Source organism: Cupressus sempervirens, chromosome 5 (assembly GCF_028749045.1).
Source record: "Cupressus sempervirens isolate cs-2001-9-10 chromosome 5, ASM2874904v1, whole genome shotgun sequence".
In the NCBI taxonomy this organism is placed as follows: domain Eukaryota; kingdom Viridiplantae; phylum Streptophyta; class Pinopsida; order Cupressales; family Cupressaceae; genus Cupressus; species Cupressus sempervirens.
The window spans coordinates 829727122-829752625 of record NC_143122.1 but is presented as its reverse complement, the minus strand read 5'-3'; the positions used below and the strand labels follow the sequence as shown (position 1 = coordinate 829752625).

At 35.0% G+C, this 25504-nt stretch overlaps 1 protein-coding gene across 4 annotated transcripts in view; it reads left to right on the top strand.

Annotated features, from left to right (window-relative positions):
* The first annotated feature begins 422 nt into the window (after positions 1 to 422).
* Positions 423 to 25504, top strand: part of DGK1 (diacylglycerol kinase1) — a 126438-nt gene continuing 101356 nt past the window's right edge. Inside the window, exons 1-2 of one of the 4 annotated variants that reach the window (XM_089832685.1) lie at positions 423 to 918; positions 3584 to 5193. In XM_089832685.1, the coding sequence (XP_089688811.1) occupies positions 4042 to 5193 (1152 nt within the window). In that variant the 5' untranslated portion in view covers positions 423 to 918; positions 3584 to 4041. Of the gene's footprint in view, positions 1077 to 1151; positions 1296 to 3583; positions 5194 to 25504 lie in introns of those variants that run through there. The other 3 variants (XM_089832683.1, XM_089832684.1, XM_089832686.1) reach the window with 3 other exon arrangements.

The following is a 25504-nucleotide window of genomic DNA, read 5'->3' as shown; positions in this document are numbered from 1 at the left end:
TTTTTTTTTTCCACCTAGCTGGTTTGCCCACATGACAGATAAAATTTTTCCTACCACCCATTTTTTAATTTCAGAATTATTTTCCGAACATTCTAGGTTGTCAATGTTCTACTTATTGAACCATTTATCATTTTGTTTCTTCCATGTCTTCTTCCGACGAGCCAATTCTTCGTCAACCACCCTACTAGGCCAGTGAACTGCATCCATTTCACTCACCTTTTTTAGATAGCTCATCAATCTAACAATTGCCGAGGCTAACATGCCTGCCCCCATTAAAATAATCTCGTATGAGACTCTGGATTTGATTTTCAGATTAGTTGTGATGAAGTGTTTGTAAATTGTTTCAATTGAAATCTATTGAAACTCTCCATTGCAAACAACCAAGGGACTATTTAGGAGTCTTCAATCGACAGCTCGTCGCGAAACACTCCCCAGATTTGAAGCCTTTTTTTAAAGATTTTAAACTTCATATGGAGAATCCGAAGTTGTAATTGGATGAGACAAATATGTATCCAGATGGCCAGATCAGCAATTGGCGATGTAACCCTTGCAACTAAAGTCCAAATAATGCATATTCTAACCGACATAACGAAAGCTTTTCTCTACGTCCATGCCACGTCAACACGTATTGTCCACGTGGAAGCCGCGGAAGAGGCGTGTTAGGAGGTGGTCACATTATGAGCTCTACGAAAAAGGACCTGCGAAAGTCTCAACGGTCCCGATCATGCCGACAATATTCAGATTCAGCTTCGACGGCCACGATCAAGTCGTTTGACGTTACGGCATTCCAGCGCACTGCCCACAACGAAGCAAAGAATGCGAAAAATACGAAGAAAGAAAAAGCGAAAGGAGGACAACAAGGCGGGGCAAAGAAGCTTCCCTCTCTGAGATCACTGGCAAAACTGTTGAAAGATGCGTGTAAAGTCGATTATCCCGGTCCTTAATCTTTTTATCTCATGTGTAATTGAAGAATATCGAGCCCTTCCATGAAATTTTTTGCATTCCTGGCCATTTTTAGTAGTTTGTACAAGAATATTGATCTTTCGAGAAAATTGCGGTTATTGCGGGTAATTGAAGTATGTTTATTTTTTGAGTTTAACGTTGTTAAAATTCATACATGAGTGATTGTACATAAATTTTACTTTAGAAGTATGTGTATACGAATTACATGATTTAGAGAAGGGAATGAAACATTCCGTTACAAGTTCATTATTTCCTTTTTTGAAAAATGGTTTCGGGGTTAAATTCGATCGCTTCTGTATGGTTGTGGATCTGTTATTGCGGCTAAAATGGACGTGAGTTTGTTGATGCAATTTTTTTAAAAAATTACGACTAGATTGGAACTTTTTGATCCATGTTCACCTCTGTGCAGTTTATGCACGAACAATTTTGAGCTTTGAATATTAATATATGCGTACTGTGGCGAAAATGCTTAAAAATGCTACAAATTCGTGTATTAGTCAAATAATCCATGTCTACGGCTAGATATGATTGTTTAGACACGAAAATGAATCTTATATGAAGTATTTGGGGGATATTACAGCTTAACTGAAGCGTTTAAATATAAGTTTACCACAAGTTCATATTCACGGGTTTCTCTGGAAAATTGAAGACTTAGTTAGAATTTTGCCTGTTGCTTTAGATTCCTTGATTTACGAATAAATTTTATTTTGTTTCTATGAAAAGAGACTTTTGCTCTGTACTTTCATGATTGTTATGTCCAAAATGATTCTTTGATTTACATTTGCATCTGTTACTGTCATTCGTAAATTTTTTTTACGCTGCATTCATTTAAGAAGCACGTCTTGATGGGGGTCTTTATTATGGAACAATTGCTTTTCGACCAATAGTTTGTATTTTCGCCTGTTCCTCGTTCAAAATTTTCCTATGGCATACTATTAGGGCTTATTGTTTACTCTGCGTTTGGAAATTCGGAAGAATTTGACGGAATGTTGAAGTTATTTTTCTCATGGTGGCTTTCGGAGAATTTTTCAGTGGCAATTCAGTGCTATTTATCTCTGTCAAATAAATCTAGAACATTTTCAACAGGTTACTTCAGACTGTCCAGTTCACATTTTTTGTAGCGAATAGCTAGACGTCAATAGCCATTTTGGAGCCAATTTAAGGTATTAATTGGTATCTGGCTAGCTTGATGTTATTATTGGTTTTCAATATTTTCTTAACCTTCAAAATTTTTTACATTAAAGCTGTAATAGTTTATGTTTAGTATTTGTCGTACAAATAAAAAACTGAACAATATCACATCATATCCATTAAAAGATCAGAATCCAGAGATAGATCTACCAGTTGTCTTTAATACCTTATACTCATTGCCGTTAGATTTTATATCAAGGTATACAACCTGTTGGGCTTTAAGCACCCCCTTTAGTCCTGGGTTGGTCCAATCATTGAATAATTCACAGGTAAACAGAATTGTCTTCACCCATCTGTTCCAAGTACTTAAGTCACAAGGACTTGTTGTTTGTTTATATCTAAATTCCATATAAACATAACTGAAAACTAATTATATTCTGTAAATCAGAGGTCAAAATAAAGATACGGTTAGAAAGGCATTTCCTTATCCCTGACAGCTAGAAACCCACCACTCTTGTGAAATAAATAGCAGAATTTTACACCACGCTTCATAGGTGACGTTGACATCAAATGAAGTCTAGCCAACCCCATAAAACATGTGAATGCAAGAAACATTGATAGTTCTGGAAGCCTATCAAAATGGCTGCCAAATCCTGATTGACCAACAGAAGTATATAATTTTCTCAGATCACATTAATTTATATGGGTGGCAGATGCACGGTACTGTTTTATCGCACATGCATTGCTCAAACCTGGATTTCATTCCCCATCTACTCCATTCTGCCGGTGACCTTCAAATTCACTCTCTTTGTCCAAGCGCCGAGCAGCATTCATAAGATCAAGCTGCAACTTTGAAATTGGACTTTTATTTGTCTTCCATCTTTTTGACAAGAATAGTCACTACTTCAAAACTTTCATCACATTGAGTTTTATAAAGTCTGTTAAAATTGGTTCTATAGAAAGACCAGCCTGGTGGGTGTTAGTGAGTGCTTAAGGCTGACTGCTACCACAATAAAGACTCCTGTTCAAATCACCAGAGAAATTGTTGGATGTAAACAAACTAATGCATGGAAAATAAGTATTACCCTAATATGTGAGCCCTCCACACCCACATGCACAACACCGCCAAAAACAATTGTCAACAAGGTATGGGTTTTTGCAATGCTTTGCAGCTAGAAATTTTTGATATATGCTGGTGTTTTAAGGGCGAGGTATATTTTTTTTTCAAGATTCAATCCTTTCTGAGCCTTTATTTTTCTTGATGACTTTTGAAGATACAAATGTTGTGATGTTGGATTGTTTTCAATGTGCAGGGGAATTTATGGTTGTTGTAATTTCATTATAGTGCCATATTGTGGAACGAGAGAGTGTTTTAGTTATCTAGACGCATTTCTTTTTATCTTATCATGTATTAACTATTAAGTCATTTCAGCATTTTGAGCAAAATGTGGAGTTATTATAAACTTAGCTATTTTACTTGCTTTGGCAGATATAATGTAGCTTGATCAATCCTGATCGCGAGTGCATAAAGGGTTCACCGTTGGGTTTTTTTTCAACAAATTTGGTGGCTACTATTGGTCAAATATTCAATAAACTTTCATTTAAGTTGCTGAAGTCACCAATATTTACTGCGTGCAAAAGGACATTCCAGGGTTTCTTTAGCAAAATGATTAACCTTATCAGTCTCCAGGGTGGCTATCGCAAGGTTCATTGTTTGGGTTATAGGAATACATATGGCAAAGAGTTAAGCATTAAGGAATTTTCTCATTTTTTATTAATAATTCAACCAATTCTCAGCAATTTCATGGGATAAGTTTGCCAGTGTCTGCCGCTCCAGTGTACAATGGATATAAAAAACCTTCCAATTCTTGTCTTATACCGTCAAAGAAGAATTCAAATCTTGTTTGCAATTTTTCTTTTCTCAAGAAGTGCAGTAACTTTGTTCCAATGAAAAATGCAAGTGGAAATCCTATAAGAATGGGAAATTTATCAGACATGCTCAGTTTGCCATGGTTTGCCATGTTATTTCTAGGAATTATAGCTCTTCTGTATACAATTCTGCAGTGGCAAAGAAAATACTCCCTTCATTGGATGAAAGCAGCAAGGGCAAAACAAAAGTCCAGATTAAAGTTGATGACCCCTACTGCCCCTCATACATGGACAGAGGAGAATGGGTTCTCTGGAAAACATTCCACATGTTGTGTTTGTTTGGAGCCACTTCAACCACAACAGCCTCTGGGGCCATCAACAGCTTCTGACAGTTCCATACATCGTTGTGTTGTTTGTGGTGTAGAAGCACATTTAAAATGTTCAAAGGATGCACCTAAGGATTGCAAATGTGTGGCCATGGCTGGTTCCAAAGAGCTACTACATCACTGGATCGAAAGATGGACAGAAATAGAGGATATTCCTGACAGAACTGCATGTTGCTCATATTGTGAAGCACCTTGTAATGGTTCTTTTCTTGGGGCTTCTCCAATCTGGCGTTGTGTTTGGTGTCAGCGATTGCTGCATGTTGAATGTCATGCAAACATGAGCATTGAATCAGATGAAATTTGTGATCTGGGTCCTTTGAAAAGACTCATTATATCTCCACTTTGTGTGAAAGACCTGGACACTAAGAGCATGGGAGGTGGATTTTTGAGCTCGATCACTCATGGGGCAAATGAATTAGCATCCTCTGTGCGAGGAAAAATCAGAAAAAGGACACGGAAAGCTAAGCGTGCAATTGAGTCATCCCTTGACAGCAATAGTAGTGATAACACTGGGGATACATGTATGGATAGCTCTAGGGATTCACAGCCAACACACAATGGATCAGCAGAGGTGGGTGAAAGATGCAATGGCCATACAGATGGAGAGGAACCACACATTAATAATGACATAAATGATGGGGAAACTGAAAATAGAACAGAAGAATCAAACCCTACAGCTTTAAGTCATAATGATACTTCCTCCCAGGTGCTTGGTACAAGATATGAGCTGCTAAATCTTCCTAAAGATGGAAGACCATTATTAATTTTCATTAACAGGAAGAGTGGGGCTCAGCATGGTGCATCATTGAGAATGCGCTTAAACCTCCTCCTAAATCCTATACAGGTGATCTTCTCTATGTATTTACCCTTTCATGTGTTTCTCATCGTGATTTAATAAATGGTTTAATTGTTGCATATGGAAATATCTTTTTTATACAGCTGTGTATTTTCCCTTTTTATTAAAGAGTTTTCTTTGGGCAACATTTATTAATATTTTAATAAATATTTGAGTTGTTTTACAAAAAAATAGAACATGATAAGATAAACAGCATTTGAATCATGTGATGGTATAGACTGCAGCTTTGGGTTAGCAAACAAAAGTGCTACAACATAAGAATATATTAATGATATGTTGTTGAACAATGAATATAAAAAACTGTAAATTAAAAGAAGGATAAAAATAATGTAAGAAATTGAATAGAAATTTGTCTGCACGAGAAGACTAAATGTATAGGCAATCTATATGATAAACTATTTGCATTGGGAGGACGGAAGACGAAGAAGAATCTCAGTTTGGAAACTGTTATTAAATTCTTTGTTGTTTCCTTTTTGTAAGTGAATGTTTTCTAGTGTTATATATATATATAAAGCACGTGAGCATGTGATATATGAGGTGATTCTGGTTCTTGATTTGATTCTTCAGCGTCTCCTCTATATGGGTGCATTCTTGGTTGTAATTGACCCTCATTATTTGTACAAAATGTAACATTAATACTTTTGGGGCATTTGTATTGGTGGACGCACATGCGCGCGCGCACACGTACACACACATGCACGCACGCACACACACGCCACACATGCACATGCACACATGCGCACACACACATGGAGCATGCACACGCATGCACGCACACACGCACGCACGCACACACAGACACAATGTACGTGAGCATGTGGTATGAGGTGATTTTGGTTCTTAGTTTGATTCTTCAGCATCTCCTCTATATAGGTGCATTCTTGGTTGTAATTGACCCTCATTATTTTCTACAAAATGTAACATTAATACTTTTGGGGCATTTTGTATTTGTGCTAAACTTATGACCCTCATTATTTTCTACAAAATGTAACATTAATACTTTTGGGGCATTTTGTATTTGTACTAAACTTATTTCTAGTGCAAGGGGTGTGGTAGATTTATGTTGTAGTGGATAGTTGAATAGGTCTCGATCCGCAAGTAGTGTGTTGTATGTGTGGATAACTATGTTTCAATCCATAGATTTAGAGATTTGTAATTTTGGCCAGGAGAGTATGTCTTGATTGATAGGAATATAATTGTTTTGGATATATTGAGTAGGTCTTGCTTTGCAACTTGAGTATTGCATTATTGATTGTTACTATGTCTTGATTCACATGTGGAGTGGTGTTCTTGTGTATAGCTGAATATGTTATGATTGACAAGAGGAGTGGTGTATGTCTCTATTGCCAATGTTAATGGATAATCATGGCATCCTTTGATAAGTTTGTTTTCATCTATTCATGGTGAGTTGGGAGATTTGGTGAGCTATGGGTATTTAAGTTAATCAAATTTCCATATAGGATATTGTGTAGTCTATGCACTGCTCCATGCTTTGTTCATATTGTTCTAATGGGGGAGCGGGGAGGGAGAGAGCTTTGAAATTACATATGTAGGTTAGAAGGTATAGTTTTAGATAAATCATAATATCCCCTTTGTAATTTTCCCTAGAGTCATCTAACTACCGTAGGGAAAATTAGGGTCAGGGTTATATCTTACCAAGTGAATATTTCTTTATTTCTTTAAATATTGTGATCCTAGATTCAAATCTTGCAATCATAACATAAACACCATATACAAATATACATCTATATATCTATATAATGATCTAGGCTAGATAATATCACATCATATTCATATATGAACAATACATTGTTCAAGCCTATTTAAGATTGGAGGAAGAAACATGAATGGTCTGACCAAAGCCATTTCTACTCTAAGCCCATGAATAGATATCTACTAGAGACCACCTCTTTTCTAAATGATTTCTTTATACCAACTTCCCTTATCAATGACTCTTCCTCCCAAAGGCATGTACTACCTTGTAGAGTTGTGCAAAGGTTGAAGGGGGTTTCTTGGTCCTACGCAAATGCTCTCTTAGCCTGGTTACATGATGTAAGTGCCCTTTTAGCTTTCTCACATGACCATCTTTACCCTCCTCTTACACCTTAGGTCCTTCCTAGGAGATGGGTTGTATACAATCAAGTGCATCCAATATTTTATTATGAGCATTCATTAAAGCATCACCTATTATTATACGACAATTACTTGTGTTCTATGTTGTCAGTTCGGATTCTGGTTCGGATGCGGGTTCAACATCTAGGTTCGAAACTCGATCAAATTTTTTTGGGGCTGGGTTTAGGTTCATTTTGGGTTCGTTTGTACAATAATTTTTAAAAATATATATATGTTAAACTATGCTACAGCAAATAAGTTCATACACCGCTATATGAAGTGCAGGCGTGTTTTATGGTTGGGTCGGTTGGATAATAAATCAGATTATATTTAAACCAACAAAAATGCCTTTTCAAAACAATAAAAACATTAAAAAGTCAAACTTTTTTGGTTGCACACGCAAATTCGCTCCAAATTCCTCTTGGGTTCTTCAGTCAACTACAAAATTTGCTCAACATTCGCCCAAATTTGTCTAGGTTTTGAAAGAGAACTCGTAGGGAATTCATCAGACAAATGACGAATTTGACAAGAATTGGAACCGACTTTGAATTAGCTACGAATTGAATGTTTAATTTGCATGTTGAGGGGCAAATATGGTAACTTAACTTGTGTTTGTATAATTAGTTGTTCACCTATTACACTTAAGCTTTCTTAGGATAGTGCATAATACAAAAGTTTACAATTGAGACATTTAGGAGTTTGCATGTTTAGTTGCACATGGAGTAAGAGAAATTCCATTTTAGGTGGTGATAGTTGTTATTACATAACACTTTATGCTTCCACCTTTAGTGCACTTATTGTTAAGTTTTGCCTAGAAATACAGATAAACAACAATAAGAAAAGTAAATGAGGTGCACAAAAGACAAAAGACATTATCCTAGGAACACCCTTCCACTTCAAGGGAAAAACCCAGCCACAATTGATTGCCTTACAATACTCTAAGAAATTACATAAATAGATTGAAATGAGACTTTATATTACACTTGAAGGCCCTCTTCAATTTCCAAAATAAGACTCTTCATATTTCAATACACATGTCTCTTCGCATGACACATGTTTCTCAAATATTATCATAAATGTCTTTTTCAGCTGAATATTACTGTAACGGTCATAACAGTCATATATCTATTTCATAAAATTAGAGATAAAGATCTCTATCACAGCTACAATCTTCAATACTCCCTCTTAGCAAGAGAGAGATCTTTATTAAGGCTGACACACATAGCTGCAACCAAAGATGTTAATGATACTTTTTCATCATATAGATTCTCATTAAAACAATTATCTCAACATAACATAATTCACCATGGTTACTTTATCAGCACATAAAATTTGAAGTCGTGAAGTCACACACATGACTTCCTCCACGCCCACTCGCAAAGAGTGGTCCAAGCACTTTCACCTCAAACTTCTCCCATAGAAGAATGCATTTCCAGCAATGCCCCAACACAGAGGGTGGATCCAAGTGCTTTCACCTCAAACTTCTCCCAAAGAAGAACGCACACCCACCATGTCTTAGAGCATCAGGTGGATCCAAGGTCTTTCACCTCAAACTTCTCCCAGAGAAGAATGCATTTCCACAATGCCTTAGCATAGAGAGTGGATCCAAGGGCTTTCACCTCAAAACTTCTTTCAGAGAAGAATGCATTAAAAAGGGATTGCACATCGAACTCCCCCCCATAGAAGAACTCATTAACAAGTATAGGAATGATTGAGATTCTCTTGCAATAGGTACTTCTTGTCAGAAGAGACAACTTTGATCACCATAATAAGATAGTTGGACATCTCCCTTTTAATCATCAAAGCAACATCCTCATCTCGTTGTTTCTTGTTGCATCTTGCAACCAAGAGAGATATTAATAACTCATAAAATCAATTATAATAGAGATCAATGCTAAAAGCATACACTATTGTAGTGATATAACAATTCATGATCAATATTCAAAATATAATCATAGAAAACTTTTTTGAAAATTGCATGATATGAGCTCAACCTGACACAGTGAATTTACAACATCTTGACCAATGCCCATAAGGGCTTGACATCTTCATAATATGAACCAATAATTCCAACAAATGAACTAGAATAATCTCTTTCGAAACAACATCAGGGTTTACAACAAAAAACAAAGATGATAATGCCTACTACAAGTACTAGAATTCTAGGAAGAAGAAAAGACCATCCCCATCCATATTGCAATACAACGACAACAATAAGCTATTGATGTGTGAATATACCAAATTCCCAAGCTGAGGCCTCTCTTGCCCTTGCTGAGCCAAATAATAACGACGACTACAATAGAGAGCCAACCTGTGGCCTAGAACAATCCTTGCACCACTTGAATACATAGGAAAACAATAACATCTAAATATTAGCTTCATGATATACCGTCCATTCCCTTGATTTGATTCCTTCTGAACTAACTTTTGGATAAACCAAAGAAGTTCTAGCAGAGGCAATGTGCCACTAGATTCAAAGATATGTACAAATGCAAGAAGTGGAGTTTGCAACCTGAGTATGAGCTGACTAATGCATTTTGTGTGAATCCAAATATTTACTCAAATTGTGTGAGAAGAGGTGAACAATAATGACATGTGTTTATGGTTACTAGACACAATCCATATACATGGGGTGACTGATTGACTTTACAACTCGTCAGACTCAACACACGCATTGCCAAGAATCGTAATGCCACAATGAGAATATGAAAGACTTGATGACCATGCAAGAAGAACTGTGAGAAGACTAAAACACATGATGAAAATCTTAGAATTGGCCCTTGATCAGCTTGTGTTAGGATCACAATAATTACATTCTCGAGTACCAACAATCTCAAACGACAATATTCAAGGCACTCGACAAAAAAAACACAAAAGAATAAAAAAATAGAAAATGATGCAGGCCCAACTTGGAAGGACCATTGTTCATGGGCAATTTGGCTGATTGATTTCCGCACTAAAAATGGTGACGCACAATCGATAACAACACACAAGGCAGGTATTAACACAATTATAAGCTTTAAGATGTTGCCGCGAGAAGAAACAAAATCACATGAGAGAATAGAGAGACTCACGTCCAAACCTTTATTACAAAAATAATATAAGCCGCCTATTCAATATAAAGACTCACTGAAAGAAGACAAAGAGTGATCAACAAGAGCACTTCATTGTGGCAGAATGAGAGGTCTTCAAAATGTACTGGGGATTTGACACCACAACTTAAACCCATGTCAATATTTAGAACATTTTTGCACCAAGCTTGCTCACCCAAATAAAGTCTGATCATTGTATGAGGCGGAGAAATGAGGAACCAAGAGAAGAATTTAATCCAATCTTTTTTTCACATAGAAATTTGCATTCAATAAGATCAACGCCTCTGTAAGGTGAATCAAATGGGCTCCATAAAATTGCCAGCATAGTCTTTGTCGATATGAATTATTACAGTTGATGGATTGTATCTCCTGTTCTTGCCGTTAGAAAGATCCATTGCACATGAATATGCTGTGTAATAGAACATGAGAGAAACACGAACACGATGCCTAGCTGGAGCATGATATGAATCTGAATTATGTTATGCTAAGATAACATGTTTTAGTGAGAATATATGTGATGAAAAATTAACAGTAACTTTTTTGGTTGCAGCTATGTGTGCCTGCCTTACTAAAGATCTCTCTCTTGCTAAGAGGGAGTGTTGAAGATTGTAGCCGTGATAGAGATCTTCATCTCTGATTTTATGAAATAGATATATGAGCGTTATGACCATCATTGTCATCTTCAGCTGAAGAAGAGATCTATGATAATATTTGAGAAACATGTGTCATGCAAAGAGGCATGCATATGGAAATACAAAGAGTCTTGTTTTGGAATTTGAAGAGACCTTCAGCTGTAATATCAAGAGTCTCATTTTAATATGTTTATGTAATTGCTTAGTGTATTGTAAGACAATCAAGAAAAAACATTGTACTTGAACATTTTTATTATCAATAAAAGAGATTTTTTGTTGCTGTCTCTAGGTTTTTCCCTTCAAGTGGAAGGTTTTCCTAGGACAATCTCTTGTGTCTTTTGTGCATCTCATTTACTTTTCTTATTGCCGTTTATCTATGTTTTTGGGCAAAACTTAACTCATATTGCTTTATTATCCTCCATATGTTGCACATACTTCATTGCATAATGGAGCATGATCTACCTTTGGTGGAAGGTGATTCCACCTTGTCTGGGTGATAAGTTATCTCCTTGTTATCATGCTCACTCATTGCCTTGCTTATATAAGCAGTCACATCTTCATTGTACTTATTTTAATGCAGTTGCAATTCAGCAATTCAATTATTATACCATTGATGAGAATACAATTTGTTCTTGTCCATTTTGTCTCTCTTGCTTTTGTGCTATTCATTGTCCTCTAGATCTTGGGTTGTTGCTATAGGAAAATTCTTAGATTGTATAATACTCATTGGAGTGCTATTGCAAGTCTTTTTGGAAAGATCTTGGTGCAATTGTGATTGGCGTATAATCTGATTTGGGAACCAATGATTTTCTGGAGCATTCTATGCCAAACTTGAACTCACCTTCTCATTATAGAGGGGGTTTTAGTGATTTTGACCTAAGTCACAAGGTTCAAGTTCAAATTCGAGTTCGACAACAATGAAGTTTGGAAAGGCTAAAGAATTCTGAAAAAGTTCAGCATTAAATTTGCCTTATTTAAAAAAAAATATATCCAATAAAGTACCAAAATAGATTAACCCTACAAAATAGATGTGAAATCCAAATCGCTATAAAAATATATCACATTTACAAAATATAAACCATAAGAAACATGTGGAATCACTAATAACAATGTTTTTTTGTCAAAAAGATACAATCACCATCTTAGACTTCAGAACTGCTAAACAACTTCAAACCATCAAGACTATTGAGATGATATTTGTCAAAAAGTTACAATCATAAGTCACGACTATAAAACTTTAAAAAAGCTCCAAGTCATTAAGAGCACTTGTTTGATTTGCTGTAGTCATCATCAATATCACTACTTAGTTCGTCATCCAAGAAGTTGGGCTCATCTACAACTCCCATTACTGTGTCTTTTGAAATTCCCTTTTGTAGAAGATGAGGAGTCACTTGCTGATGTGTTTATGAATAATTTCAAATTTTTGCAAATGTGGACAAGATCTCCCAACGTTTTGGACAACAACCTGTTCTTCTTTTTGAAATGGACACCAACTTTTGATCTTGACCTAAGTCACAAGCTTCAAGTTTGAGTTTGACAACTGTGAAGTTCAACAAGGAATTTTTTTTGAAAACAATTCGGCATTAAATTTGCCTTATATGTTTAAAAAAATATCCAATAAATTATTAAAAGTTACTGTTGAGTTACGAGGATCACTGCAAATGTAATAGCAGTGCTTGTTCGGTATGTGTTTCCCAAAGGGAGTGATCTTTTCCATTTATATGGAGAATAATCAAGAAGAGAAATGTCCCTTAATGGGACATGTGTATTCATTATCATACCATTAACATAATGACAATTATAATGTAATAGTAGTGCTTGTTTGGTATGTGTTTCCCAAAGGGAGTGATCTTTTCCATTTATATGGAGAATAAGAAGAGAAATGTCCCTTAATGGGACATGTCCATTCATTATCATATAATTAACATAATGACAATTATAATTATGAATATATGTGTGTGTGTATCTATGTATGTATAATTAATATTTCTCATATCATTATATATATATTAGAGAATATATATGTATATTTCCCAATGGTTTTGTCATTGGAACGAAGCTATCAAAGCATTGACACTCCCTCTTAGCTAGGGAGGATAAACACAAGATTACCTCAATGTAAAAATCAAAGATATCCATCATTTTATATATCATCTCATGATATCATGAGTAATGGCCTCCTAAATGTCATGTCACATTACATTCACCATGTACTTTGAGTAATGTGTAATAACCTCAGGAATTTCGAGTTGCAAGTTATTCACCAAATACTTTGAGTAATGGCCTCTTGAACATCAAGTGGCATGATATTCATCAAGTATTTTGAGTAATGGCCTCTTGAACATCAAGTTGCATAACATTCACCAAATACTCAAAACATGTTCATAAGGCATGTGCACACGTATTGTCAATGATGCTTACCATAGGAACATTCATGGTCTATTTAAGGAGCTTAATCTACCATGCATGTTATCATACATTGCGATCTATCTCAGACATCATGAAATGTCCATTATAATAGAAGGCCAGTGTCTTTTTAAAGAACTTAATCCACCATGCAAGTTATAATCTATCTTGATTATCTTAGACATCATAAGATGTCCATCATAATAGAAGGTTAAGTTATTGAAAGATCGTTACCTTCCAATAACTTTTACAAGTCAGAATCATTTGGAAGTTTCTTCCTCATGAGGTAAACAGGGGGTAAGCCCATCAAAATCATGCTGTCACACATACGGATTTATAGACTCCCTCTGAATATCAATCTTCTGAGTTCCTCATCCGAAGTTGCCTTTGAAGAAGTGTCAGACGCACTTTAAATCCGATATCAATCTCCCTTTTCCTACAAGAACATACTCAGAGGAAAAGATCTAGGCAAATAGCTCTTATAGTACGTATTGAAATAATAAGAGAGACTAATATAATACTCAAGGATAATAAATATTTATGCATAATAATATAAGACCATTCCAATAAAATATAGCTAAAAATACCATGGTTACGGGGAGACCTGTCTCCCCCCTACAAGTCGCGTCTTGGAGACTTTTTGCGTCTCCGGAGACCTCAAAAAAGGTTGGAGACTTCACGACATGAAGTCTCTTGAAGTCTCCCCGTCCTAATCCAAAAAGTGAAGTATCCCCAAAGTCTCTTGATAAAATATAAATGTAAAATATAATATTAAATAATTTTATATATTTTAGCCCTCATTTTAATGCAAAAATTAAGACCATCAACAATTTAAATGATTAAATCATTAAAAATATTTTATTTAATAAATTAATAACCTTAAATGGTCTTAATGATTTGCCCTCGGTTGTACTACCATCAGAGAAACTTGAGTTGGAGAGTGATGATTTTTTGGAGAGCATGATAGCTGAAGACCTTGAGATGGATGATCACAACCTTGTGGAGTAGATGATAGTACCATCGACATACTAATACTAGATATATTTCTGTTTTTTGTTTATTGTACAAAGTGTTCATTTTTGTTTGCATATCGGCAATTCAACATCAAACTATACTTTTTTGAATTTAAAATTTGAATATGTAATAATAATCTTAGTGATTATCAATCTGATATGATGGTTATTATCAATCTGATATGATGGTTATCATATGCACTATTCGAAAAACAAATGTCTATGAGATACAATATTGTGATCATGTGAGTTTTGAAATCTTTGACTTTGAGTCTATTTTAATTTTTAATGTGACATTACTATTATTATTTACTTTAGTCTTTTAGTCTTACAGTATTACTATTTTCAAATTTTGTATTTACTTTTAGTATTAGACTCTTTAAACTATTAAAAAAAAAAAAAAAAAAAATTGCCGTCTCCAAGTACCTTGTCTTCTATTTGAAAAATTGCCATACTGGTACCAATACCAGTACCGGAGACCTCAAAGTCTCCCCGTCTCCCGGTGACCTTGAAAAATACACTTAGAACATATATGCATATATTCAATGTTCTGTATATATACTTTAATCTATATTTTCAACATATTATTTGCTTATTAATGCCACATATAATAATCTAAGGTAATCAATTGTCCCTATTATATATACTTATATTCATAGGAAATAAACAATTAATACTTCTCCAACATTACCTTAACTTTATAAGCTAAATATTCCTATAATTACCCTTACTGCCAACTAAATGGTGTGACATGTCATTGGCATGACTTTTGATGTATTGCTACTAATTTCACTTGCTATGCAGTGGTTTCTTTCCCCATATGAGTTGCTGTATTTTTAATACTTCGCCGATCACACTTGGACACCCTTGTAATAGTGGGTGGGCCCACCACCGAGCTGTAGTTTTATCTTTTGTATGATTTTGTTTAGTGGGTTGACTTTCCATGTACTTTGCCATCATGGCTATATGTGTTGCCATAATACTTCTTCATGTGTTTGACCTGTTTTCACACTCCAATGTTGTCAGTAACGGCTGACATGGACAATAGTTTACATCGGTGAATGAAAGTACGATTGACTCATAGCGATATCAATGAATGAAAGTATGATTGACTCATAGCGATATCAATGAATGAAAGTATGATTGATCGCTAGGTGGGTTTAAACACATAGTACTTATTAAGGAAACCACATTCCATGTATTCCGCGGTGATGATATCAATGCACCTGTACTCACTTACATTGTGTAAGTTGGTAATGTCGTGGGACCAGATTAATCCATTTACTTGATGCCATGTATTTCATCAGTATTCAATGCCCTCTTTTGCATTGGATTTTTAGATTTTTTCTTTTTTTTGTTCTTTCACCTATTGTTCGATGCTGAGCATAAACTCCCACTAGATTACTTTGTCATGAATCGTGATATCCTTGGGCACGTTTTGTACTTGTCTATGTAGAGTATGGGTATTCTATTTTCTTCCTATGATAGACATTGATATTTCAAAATATGATTTGACCAGCCATAAATTTGACACCCATGAAATCAATGCAAATAAAAGTCTCTAGAACTTGTGAATCGATCAAATTCTAGAGAATATATGAAGCAAGACCTTTTATGTAATTGGCAATATAAACTCTTCAACCTGAATACCCCGAGATTTAAACTTGATCATATTAAGAAATAACCTTATTCTCTGTTGATTTATTTGTACACCATATATTAACTTCAATGCAAGTAGTAATAAGTATCAATGCTTCTTACATTTGCAACTTGGCTCTAATGCCATGTTGAGTTATGAGTATTGCTGCAAATGCAATAGCACTGCCTATTCGGAATTCGTTTTCCAAAGGCAGCGACCTCTTCCATTTATTTAGAGAGTAAAACAAGAAGATACATGTCCTTTCATGGGACATATCTATTCATTATCATATAATTAACATAATGACAATTATAATTATAATTATAATTATATATATATCATTATATTTTTATTGTAATAATATTAAATATAAATATACATATTAGAGAATATATATGTATATTTCCCAAAGGTTTTGTCATCCACCGAAGCTATCAGAACATCAACAATTACAAAATAGATTTCAAATCAGTATAAAAAGATATCACATTTTTAAAATATAAACCATAAGAAACATGTGAAATCACAATTATAAAGATGTTTTTTGTCAAACAGATACAATCAACAACTCAGACTTCAGAACTTCAAAACTTCAAAAAACTCTAAATCATCAAGAGTACAAATATGATTTTTTGTCAAAAGATTACAATAAAAAGTCAAGACTATAAAACTTCATAAAAGCTCCAAGTCACCAAGAGCACTTGGCTGATCTGTTGAAGAATCATCATAGTATCACTACTCAGTTTGTCATCTAAGAAGTCAGACTCATCTACAACACCAGTTGCTATGTCTTCAGAAATTCCTTGTTGTGAAGAAGACACAGATTCATTTGCTGATCTGTTCATGAACAATTTCGAATTGCTACCAATCTAGACAAGATATCTCAACTTTCTAGGCAACAAGTTGTTCCTAATGCATTGTTATTATATCCACTACCTTATCTCGTTCTTCTTCCAGTTTATTTAGATTCATGACCCTTTGCTTCAATAAATATCCCTTTTCTTCAATGAAGATTGGAACTCTTCATCGTTTATATACTTTTGCAAGTCTAAAGCTGACAACTTGAGAGGAATGGGTAGTGCACAATCAATCCCATATGCCAACTGAAAAGGAGACATTCTGATGGCTCTCTTATATGTGATTCTGTCAGCCCACAAAGGTTCATGGAGGTCTTTATAGCACCTTTGATTGTCATGAACCAATTTCTTAATGATTGACAAGAGGCTTTTATTACTAGACGTAATTTTCCTGTTCCCTCGAGGATAATAGTCAGAGGAGTGTTGCCAGATTGATTCCATAATCATGGCAGAAAAGGGTAACCTTAGAAAACAAAGGCTACTCACATTATCAACTACCAACTTTTCAGGAACTCCAAACCTTGCCAATATATTTTCTATAATAATATCAATCACTACCTCCAAAGTTGTAGTCTTAAAAGGAGTATCCTTTGTCCCCTTAGTAAAATAATTGGTAACAATTAGAATATGAGTATTATGCCGCGTTGGAACTATTTATCCAATGAAATCTAACCCCCAATTTCAGAAGGCTTCTCGGTCACCATTGGCTTGAGCAGTTAGGCCGCTGATTGGGGTTTCCCAACAAACTATGCACACTTCTTACGTTTAGATGCTTAATCATAAGTATCGTTGAAAATATTAGGCCAATGGAACTTTTGGTGGAGGATCTTGTACGCAATAACAGAGCAAGAAAAATGATCTCCACAAGTTGCACCATGAAAAATTCAAAGCAACTTTTGTTGTTGTTCCTTGTCTACACACCTCAAGAAAGTCTCATCTGCTCCTCTTTTGTATCAGTTTCCCTCCCATATCAGGTATTATTCTCTTTTAGTCTCAAGTTTCTCCTTTATTGGATAAATGTGTAGGGCAGTCTCTATATGTGAGTAGATAGGAGACATTTGGAAACCATTCATCAGTAGTAGAGGTGAACAAGGCTAGTGGTAGGCCTTCCTTAACTTCTAATTTACTTTCAGTCTGGACAGCCCTTTTCCTCTCACCAAAATAGTAATTTAGCTACACATGCAACTCTCTTATAACAATCAATATCTTGTTGGGGCAATATACTCTTAATTGTAGATTTTGGGACGTAAAATGCAGAGTGAGAGTGAACGATGTTAAAACCTGAAACTCTTCAATGTCTTCACCACTGCATAGGCATGCTTTTCCATGGGGGAATATTTTAGCTCATATTTCTTCAAAGGCATGCTTCCGAATGAGACATGGATTATTCATTTGTAACAAGATAACTGACATGGCATGTTTTAATGCATAACAATAAAAGATGAGATCCCTCTCAAATCTTGATGAACCAATGTAGAACCATCTTCTATGGTAATCTTTACATCTTGGAAAGCCTTTTTTCTTTCAGAATTCCATTTGAAGTTGGTTGATTCTACATCATTTCTACTATATGCTTAGTGAGTTCAGCAAAATTTGTCATAAATGTTCCAAGGAAATCTACCTCACCAAAAGAGATTTAGTGCTACTTTGGGATAGTGGGAGAGGCAATTGTTGAATAGCCTTAACTCTGTCTAGATCAATTCTTATTCTTCCCTTAGAAACAATGTCCTTGAGAGAAATACCAAAATACTTGCATCTTTGTATTGTTATATCTGAGTCATGTAGGTGTCTAGCTCTTTTTGGAGAAAACAAAATATCATCTAGGTAATACACAATTATCTTATTCTTCAGGTCCCCAAAGGTTAGCTTTATAGCTCTATGATATGTAGCCCCTACATTGACAAGGTTGAAAGGCATTCTGTTACAGGCAAATACAACAATGGAAGTGGTGAATGTGGTCTTATGTTGATCTTCTAGCGCCTCTTAAATTTGATTATAGCTAGAGAATCCATCTAACATGGACATCATCTTCGATCCTAAGACTTTTTGTTAATATGATCCATTTTAGGAAGGGGAAAATTGTCTTTCAAAGATTCTTGATTGAGGTTGCAAAAATCTATACAGATTCTGATTTCCCTATTTTTCTTTCTAACAGGCACAATTTTAGTAACCCACATGGTATGTTGGATGGGGCAAATGATTCCAACTTTAAGCATCTTATCAATTTTCTTGAAAATAACCTAAACAATCGTAGGGTTATAATTCCCCTTTTTTTGCCTAAAAGGGATAGTGTTAGGCTTTTATGGGATATGATGTTGGACTTCGCAACCCTTGAATTTCTTTAAGTGATCATAACACCAAACAAAAACATCTTATAGCATGTCAGAAGATTTTCTCAACATAAAATTGTCGTCTTAGCATACCATTCACCATGGCTACTCCTAGAGGGTGAAGTAAAAGAAAAATATGTCATAGAGTCATACGACTTCTACCATGGCTACTCTGAGAGGGTGGATCCACCATACCTATTCACATAGGGTGGGATGAGGAACTAAGCTCAGACTTCTCTCAGAGAAGAATGCATCTCCACCATGCCTACTCGTAGAGGGTGGATCTACCATACCTACTTGTAGCGGGTGGAATAAGGGATTTTACCTCAAACTTCTCTCACAAAGAACTCATTAACAAGGGATTTCACCTTGAACTTCTCTTACAAGGAAGAACTCATTAATAAGGGATTGCACCTCAAACTTCTCCATCGTAGAGAAGAACTCATTAACAAGGGACTATACCTCAAACTTACCTCTCTTAGAGAAGAACTCATTAACAAGAGATTGCACCTTGAACTTCTCCCTCTCAGAGAAGAACTCATTATAGTACTTAATAAGAACATTGAATATTGAGACTCCTTCTCAGTAGGGGGCTGCATTATCACAACTAAATTATCACAATAAATTACAAAAGACTTAAGTGCTTAACCAAAAAAGAATCTTTTGCAGTCACACTGCTACACGAGCTTGCTGATCCTTTGCTAAGGGCTTGGCACTCTTTATTTGCCACACAAGCTCCCTCTGAATTTTAGTGACCCTAAAGGAGTCCTTCCCCTTCAGCTCATCAAGAATTCCCTTTATGTAATATATATTTTCAGTCTCAGATTCATCTTTAGCGCATTGCTCCTTTGATAGGCTTCCTTGAATTCTTGGAATCAACCTCTCTCTGAATGCAATCTCTCATCATATTTATGCTTCCTGATTTGTCTTGGAAGCATTTGATAGAGATTATTAAATACTAGAACCATACATGATTCACTATTCTCAATTTTATTGCATGAATTAACTACCTAAAATTTATGATAAATATTCAAATGTATAATCGTAAATTACTTATCTCTTTATTGCAGTCAAAGAATAACACCCTCTAGGTGATACTTGAACCCCTTGAGCAATAGGAAATATGGACTTGCCCAATTGGTATACTAAACATTGCTAGAAGGATGATATTTACAGAAAAGCAAAAGGGCATTCTTATAAAGGTGTAACATTGACACCATAGGAACCCCTTGAGCAACAGAGCCTTCGATTGAGTCACCTAAAATATGGACTTGTCCAACTAGTATACTAAACATTGCTAGAAAGATGATATTTAGAGAAAAACAAGAGGGCATTCTTATAAAGGTGTAACATTGACACAATAGTTTAAAAATTTGGTATTGGCAATATCTCGACCGACCCAAATTTTTTGAAAATATCAGAATCGACAAAAACTCGGTGAAAATTTGGTAATAAATTGACACTTTTATCAAACATTTGAAAATATACAATTTCTTAAAATATTCTTAAAAATGCACAGACACCAAATTTGTAGAACTTATAATGATTTGAGATATCTACCATATATCAAGCAAAGTTTTGAGTTAAAAAGTAATTCATAGCAACCAAACTTAGTAGATTAACATAGTACTAGAATCATAAACCGAAAAACAACTATAACATCATGGTTACCGGGAGACCCGTCTCCCCCCTAAAAGTCACGTCTCGGAGACTTTTCGCGTCTTCGAAGACCTCAAAAAAGGTTGGAGACTTCATGACGAAGTCTCCTGAAGTCTCCCCGTCTCCTAATCCAAAAAGTGAAGTCTCCCCAAAGTCTCCTAGTAAAATATAAATGTAAAATATAATATTAAATAATTTTATATATTTTAGCCCTCATTTTAATGTTTTTAATACAAAAATTAAGACCATTGACAATTTAAATGATTAAATCATTTAAAATATTTTTGGAGTGATGATTTTTTGGAGAGCATGATAGCTGAAGACCTTGAGATGGATGATCACAACCTTGTGGAGTAGATGATAGTACCATCAACATACTAATACTAGATATATTTCTGTTTTTTGTTTATTGTACAAAGTGTTCATTTTCATTTGCATATCGGCAATTCAGCATCAAACTATACTTTTTTGAATTTAAAATTTGAATATGTAATGATAATCTCAGCGATTATCAATCTGATATGATGGTGATCATATGCAATATTCGAAAAACAAATATTTCTATGAGATACAATATTGTGATCATGTGAGTTTTGAAATCTTGACTCTATGAGTCTATTTTAATTTTTAATGTGACATTACTATTATTATTTACTTTAGTCTTGCAGTATTACTATTTTCAAATTTTGTATTTACTTTTAGTATTAGACTCTTTAAACATTAAAAAAAATTTATAAAAAAAAAATTGCCGTCTCCAAGTACCCCCGTCTCCTATTTGAAAAATTGCCGTACCGGTACCAGTACCAGTCCCGGTGACCTCAAAGTCTCCCCGTCTCCCGGTGACCTTGTATAACATCAAAATATAAATAAATCCAATACATATTGCAATCAAACTCCATGAAACTGCAACTTTTGAATACATATTAAGTTCAAGTTTCAGTATCAATGAAAACTAAAAATAGCAATCATAAATTGCATCTATGAGTAAAACTCAAAAGAGATCACTGCTGCTAGGTGAGTGGTGTTGAAGTAGTTGCTGTGGTAACATCCTCAACAGGTGGCCTAGTAGGTGCCACATGCTCCACATAAACCTCTGATGGATGACTAAGCTCATGTTCCTTCTCACATGCTGCCACATCTACATCCCAGTCATCTAACTCTATCTCAAACTCAGCTAGCTGCTCATCTGTAAATAAAGGTTCACCCACTGCATCCTCACCATCAAGAGGGGCATTCCAATCTGCTACATATGGATCAATGTCATCCAAGTCTAGTGCTTCATATAAAGCTTTCCTTTTCACCTTCTTCTCATGCAAGAGAAGGTTGTACTTCACAAAACTAAGTCATTCAGGTGCTTTTGAGTCAACCTATTACGTTTCTTTGTGTGTGTTCTGAAAAGTACTCCAATTTCTTTCGCAGCTAGAAGCATTACAAGGCTGCTATCAAATTTGGATGGCAAGCTGTTGAAGATTAGGCATTGTGGCACCATAATCTTCCCACCATAGATTTGCAAGGATTAAAAAAATCATTTATGATGTGGTAAAACTTCCAATAAACTTAATGAGCAAAATAAATGGTATGATAAAACTAAACACATGTTCTTTTTTACCTGGCTGCAAGGTGTATCTCCTACTTTGCAATTAGGAGAAGAAAACAATGGTTCCTCTTCCCTTTTGTAGCTCTGCAACTCATCAAGTATGAGGTCTCGGAGGTCTGTATCAGCAACCAATCTTTTTATACATGTGTCCAAGCCAATTTAAACCTCTGCATTTGTTTTTAAAGTGTTGGAGAAATAGTACTTGGGGTTCAAGAAGTAGATAGCTGCATGAATGTGTTGGTAGAGTTTTTGGTTCCACCTATGATCAATGATGTTTTATATGGGTCTATATTTGGTCTCATTTGACCTATGCAATTGTTGAATTGCCTCTTTTGCCCAATCCATGGCCTCATATACAAACCCCATGGGGTTTTAATCCCCATCCACAGTGTGTAGAACCTTCAACAACAGTTTTGACACCTGGACATAATAAAACATACAAAAATCAGCCAATGAAAATATTTCAAAATTAAATACTAAATCATCATGAAGACTTGAAAACTTACTTTGAGGGTTTCCTCCATTGGCTTTTCAAAGCTAGCATCAAACACAATCCTCACAATCTTTTCTGCTTTAGGCTTCTTGGCATAAGGACTCTCTAACCATTTCTTATCAAGAAACATACGCTTGAGGTCTAACAATGTCCCAGATATGCTTTGCAAGTTTAGAAAATTAGTAGCAAAGTGTGTGACCCCTACTCGTACAAGATCCTTACCACTAGTGTGCTCTCTCATAAGACTTAAGAACCATGCATGATTGTAGATGTACTTTGCAATGGGAGAAATGGGCAGCACAAAGGCTTTAAAACAATGTGGGATGTCTCTCCATCAGAAGTCTACTGGTTGCCACATACGCAGCTACATTATTAGTCATAATCTGGATGACATTAGCCACTCCCACTTCTATTACCACCTTATCCAACATATTACACAATTTTTTTGCATTTTTTGCTTGATCAGAGGCATCAACTGATTTTAGAAATACTAACTGCCCCCCTAAAGCAACTATAAAGTTGATGGGTGTCCTATTCCTACCATTTGTCCACCCATCAGATATAATAGTGCAACGTTTTTGTTCCCAAACTTTTCTTTGCTCTTCCACAAGATGACGAATGTTTCTTACCTTGTCATCTAACAATGACCCACTCACCTCATAGGGAGTTGGGGGCTTGAACCCCTTATTAGACAAATAAATGGAAGTTACCACTTGATATCAATATGGACTACATAAAACATTGAAGGGAATATCATTGTGGATCCAAAATCTTGTAATTATCACCTTTGTCTTCTCATGCATCTCTCTGTTCCATGCAGTGCCTAGCAAGTTGGGTTAAGCACCAGGAGTGTTACGTGGAATCCAGAGTTATGATAAAGACCCACACCCACTTCCCGGTCCTTGTATCTGAGGCCCAATTGAAGAAGCAGCCTCTTCACCTATTTGTGATCATGTAGAATTAAAACTCCCCATTGGGTTTGCCATGGCCTCAAATGTCCTCTTTTTGCTGCCTTATTTTGTACGTATTTTTAAAGCTTGTCAAAGCCTCTTGAGTAGCCTTTTCCAGACGTGTTTCACATAGTGTAATATCATTGCATGGAATCTTTGCAAGATGGTGTTTCAATCGGCTTATGCCTGAAGTCATATGCTTATGACAAAAAATACAATTGACATGACCTTTGATTTCTCCAGGGGTCCCATATTTCCATAATGCATCTTTCCTTCTGCCACCGACCATCTTGTAAAGAAATAGGTAGACTTTGAGAACCTAGCAAAAAAGCAATGATTTATAATTAGAATGCATATGATAAACCAAATTAATATTTTATAAATTTATTAAAATACTGTTATAGATCAAAATCTATTAACATATATAAAACCTATCAAAAATATATTAAAATCTATTTAAATATATATTTATTATTAATCATAAACCTGCTTAAAAATAGTAATTGTAAAATAAAGTAAATATTGGAATAACAATTACAGAAAATAACAGTATTAGTAATTTAGTATAAAATGTTTTAATGTATAATAGAAAATCTAAAATAATGTATTAATAATTTGGTATCACTTATCACAGTAAATATTAAATAATAATAATTATATATTGTATATAAAATAAAAAATTTAAAACAGAATGACAGAAAATTTAAAAATGAAAATATAGTATTTATGTATTTTAGAATTTTAATTACTTAAATTTTACAAAAATAAAATATATTTTAAACAAAATTACTGAGAAAATATATTAAAACAAAAAAAAAAACATTTACAAAATACAGTAGCATACCTCTGCAACCTACAGGAATTGAAGAAAACTTCAAATTGTTCAAGAAAACTCTAGACTCCAAATCGTTGTAAGACAGTGCCCTTAGATGCAGACAAATGGGGTCGAACTTGCGAGCTAAATGCAAACAAATGCCGTCGACTGCAAACTGCAAGAGTTGAATGTATTTCAAATGCAGATTGGAGAGTTGAAAAGACCAAACTGCCGGCGAGAGTTGAATGTATTTTAATGAGCGTTGAAATGTTAATACGTCGCCATTGGGCCTCAAAACAACTATTTCGTGACCTAAAACACCAAAGACTTTTCAATGAACCCACCTAAGAATTTTCAATGGTTTTTTATGCACTTTTTCATTCTTTTGCAATATATTCACTGTTATCTGCGGTGATATCATCCTATTTAATGATGCCGATATTTGGAATGATATACATGGCCAGCTCACAGTCGTGCGAAATATCACGAATCAAGACGGGATTTGCTGTTTTTTAAAACTATGATTGACATCATAAGAACCCCTTGAGCAACAGAGCCTTCGATTGAGTCACTTGAGCCTTTAGCTCCATAGTGAATGCCACAAAAATGACCCGCTAATAATGAAGAAGCCAATACAAAAGCTTCATTTCAATAAATCTCTACACACACACTATGTAACTCTGAATACACACAATGTCGCAGGAA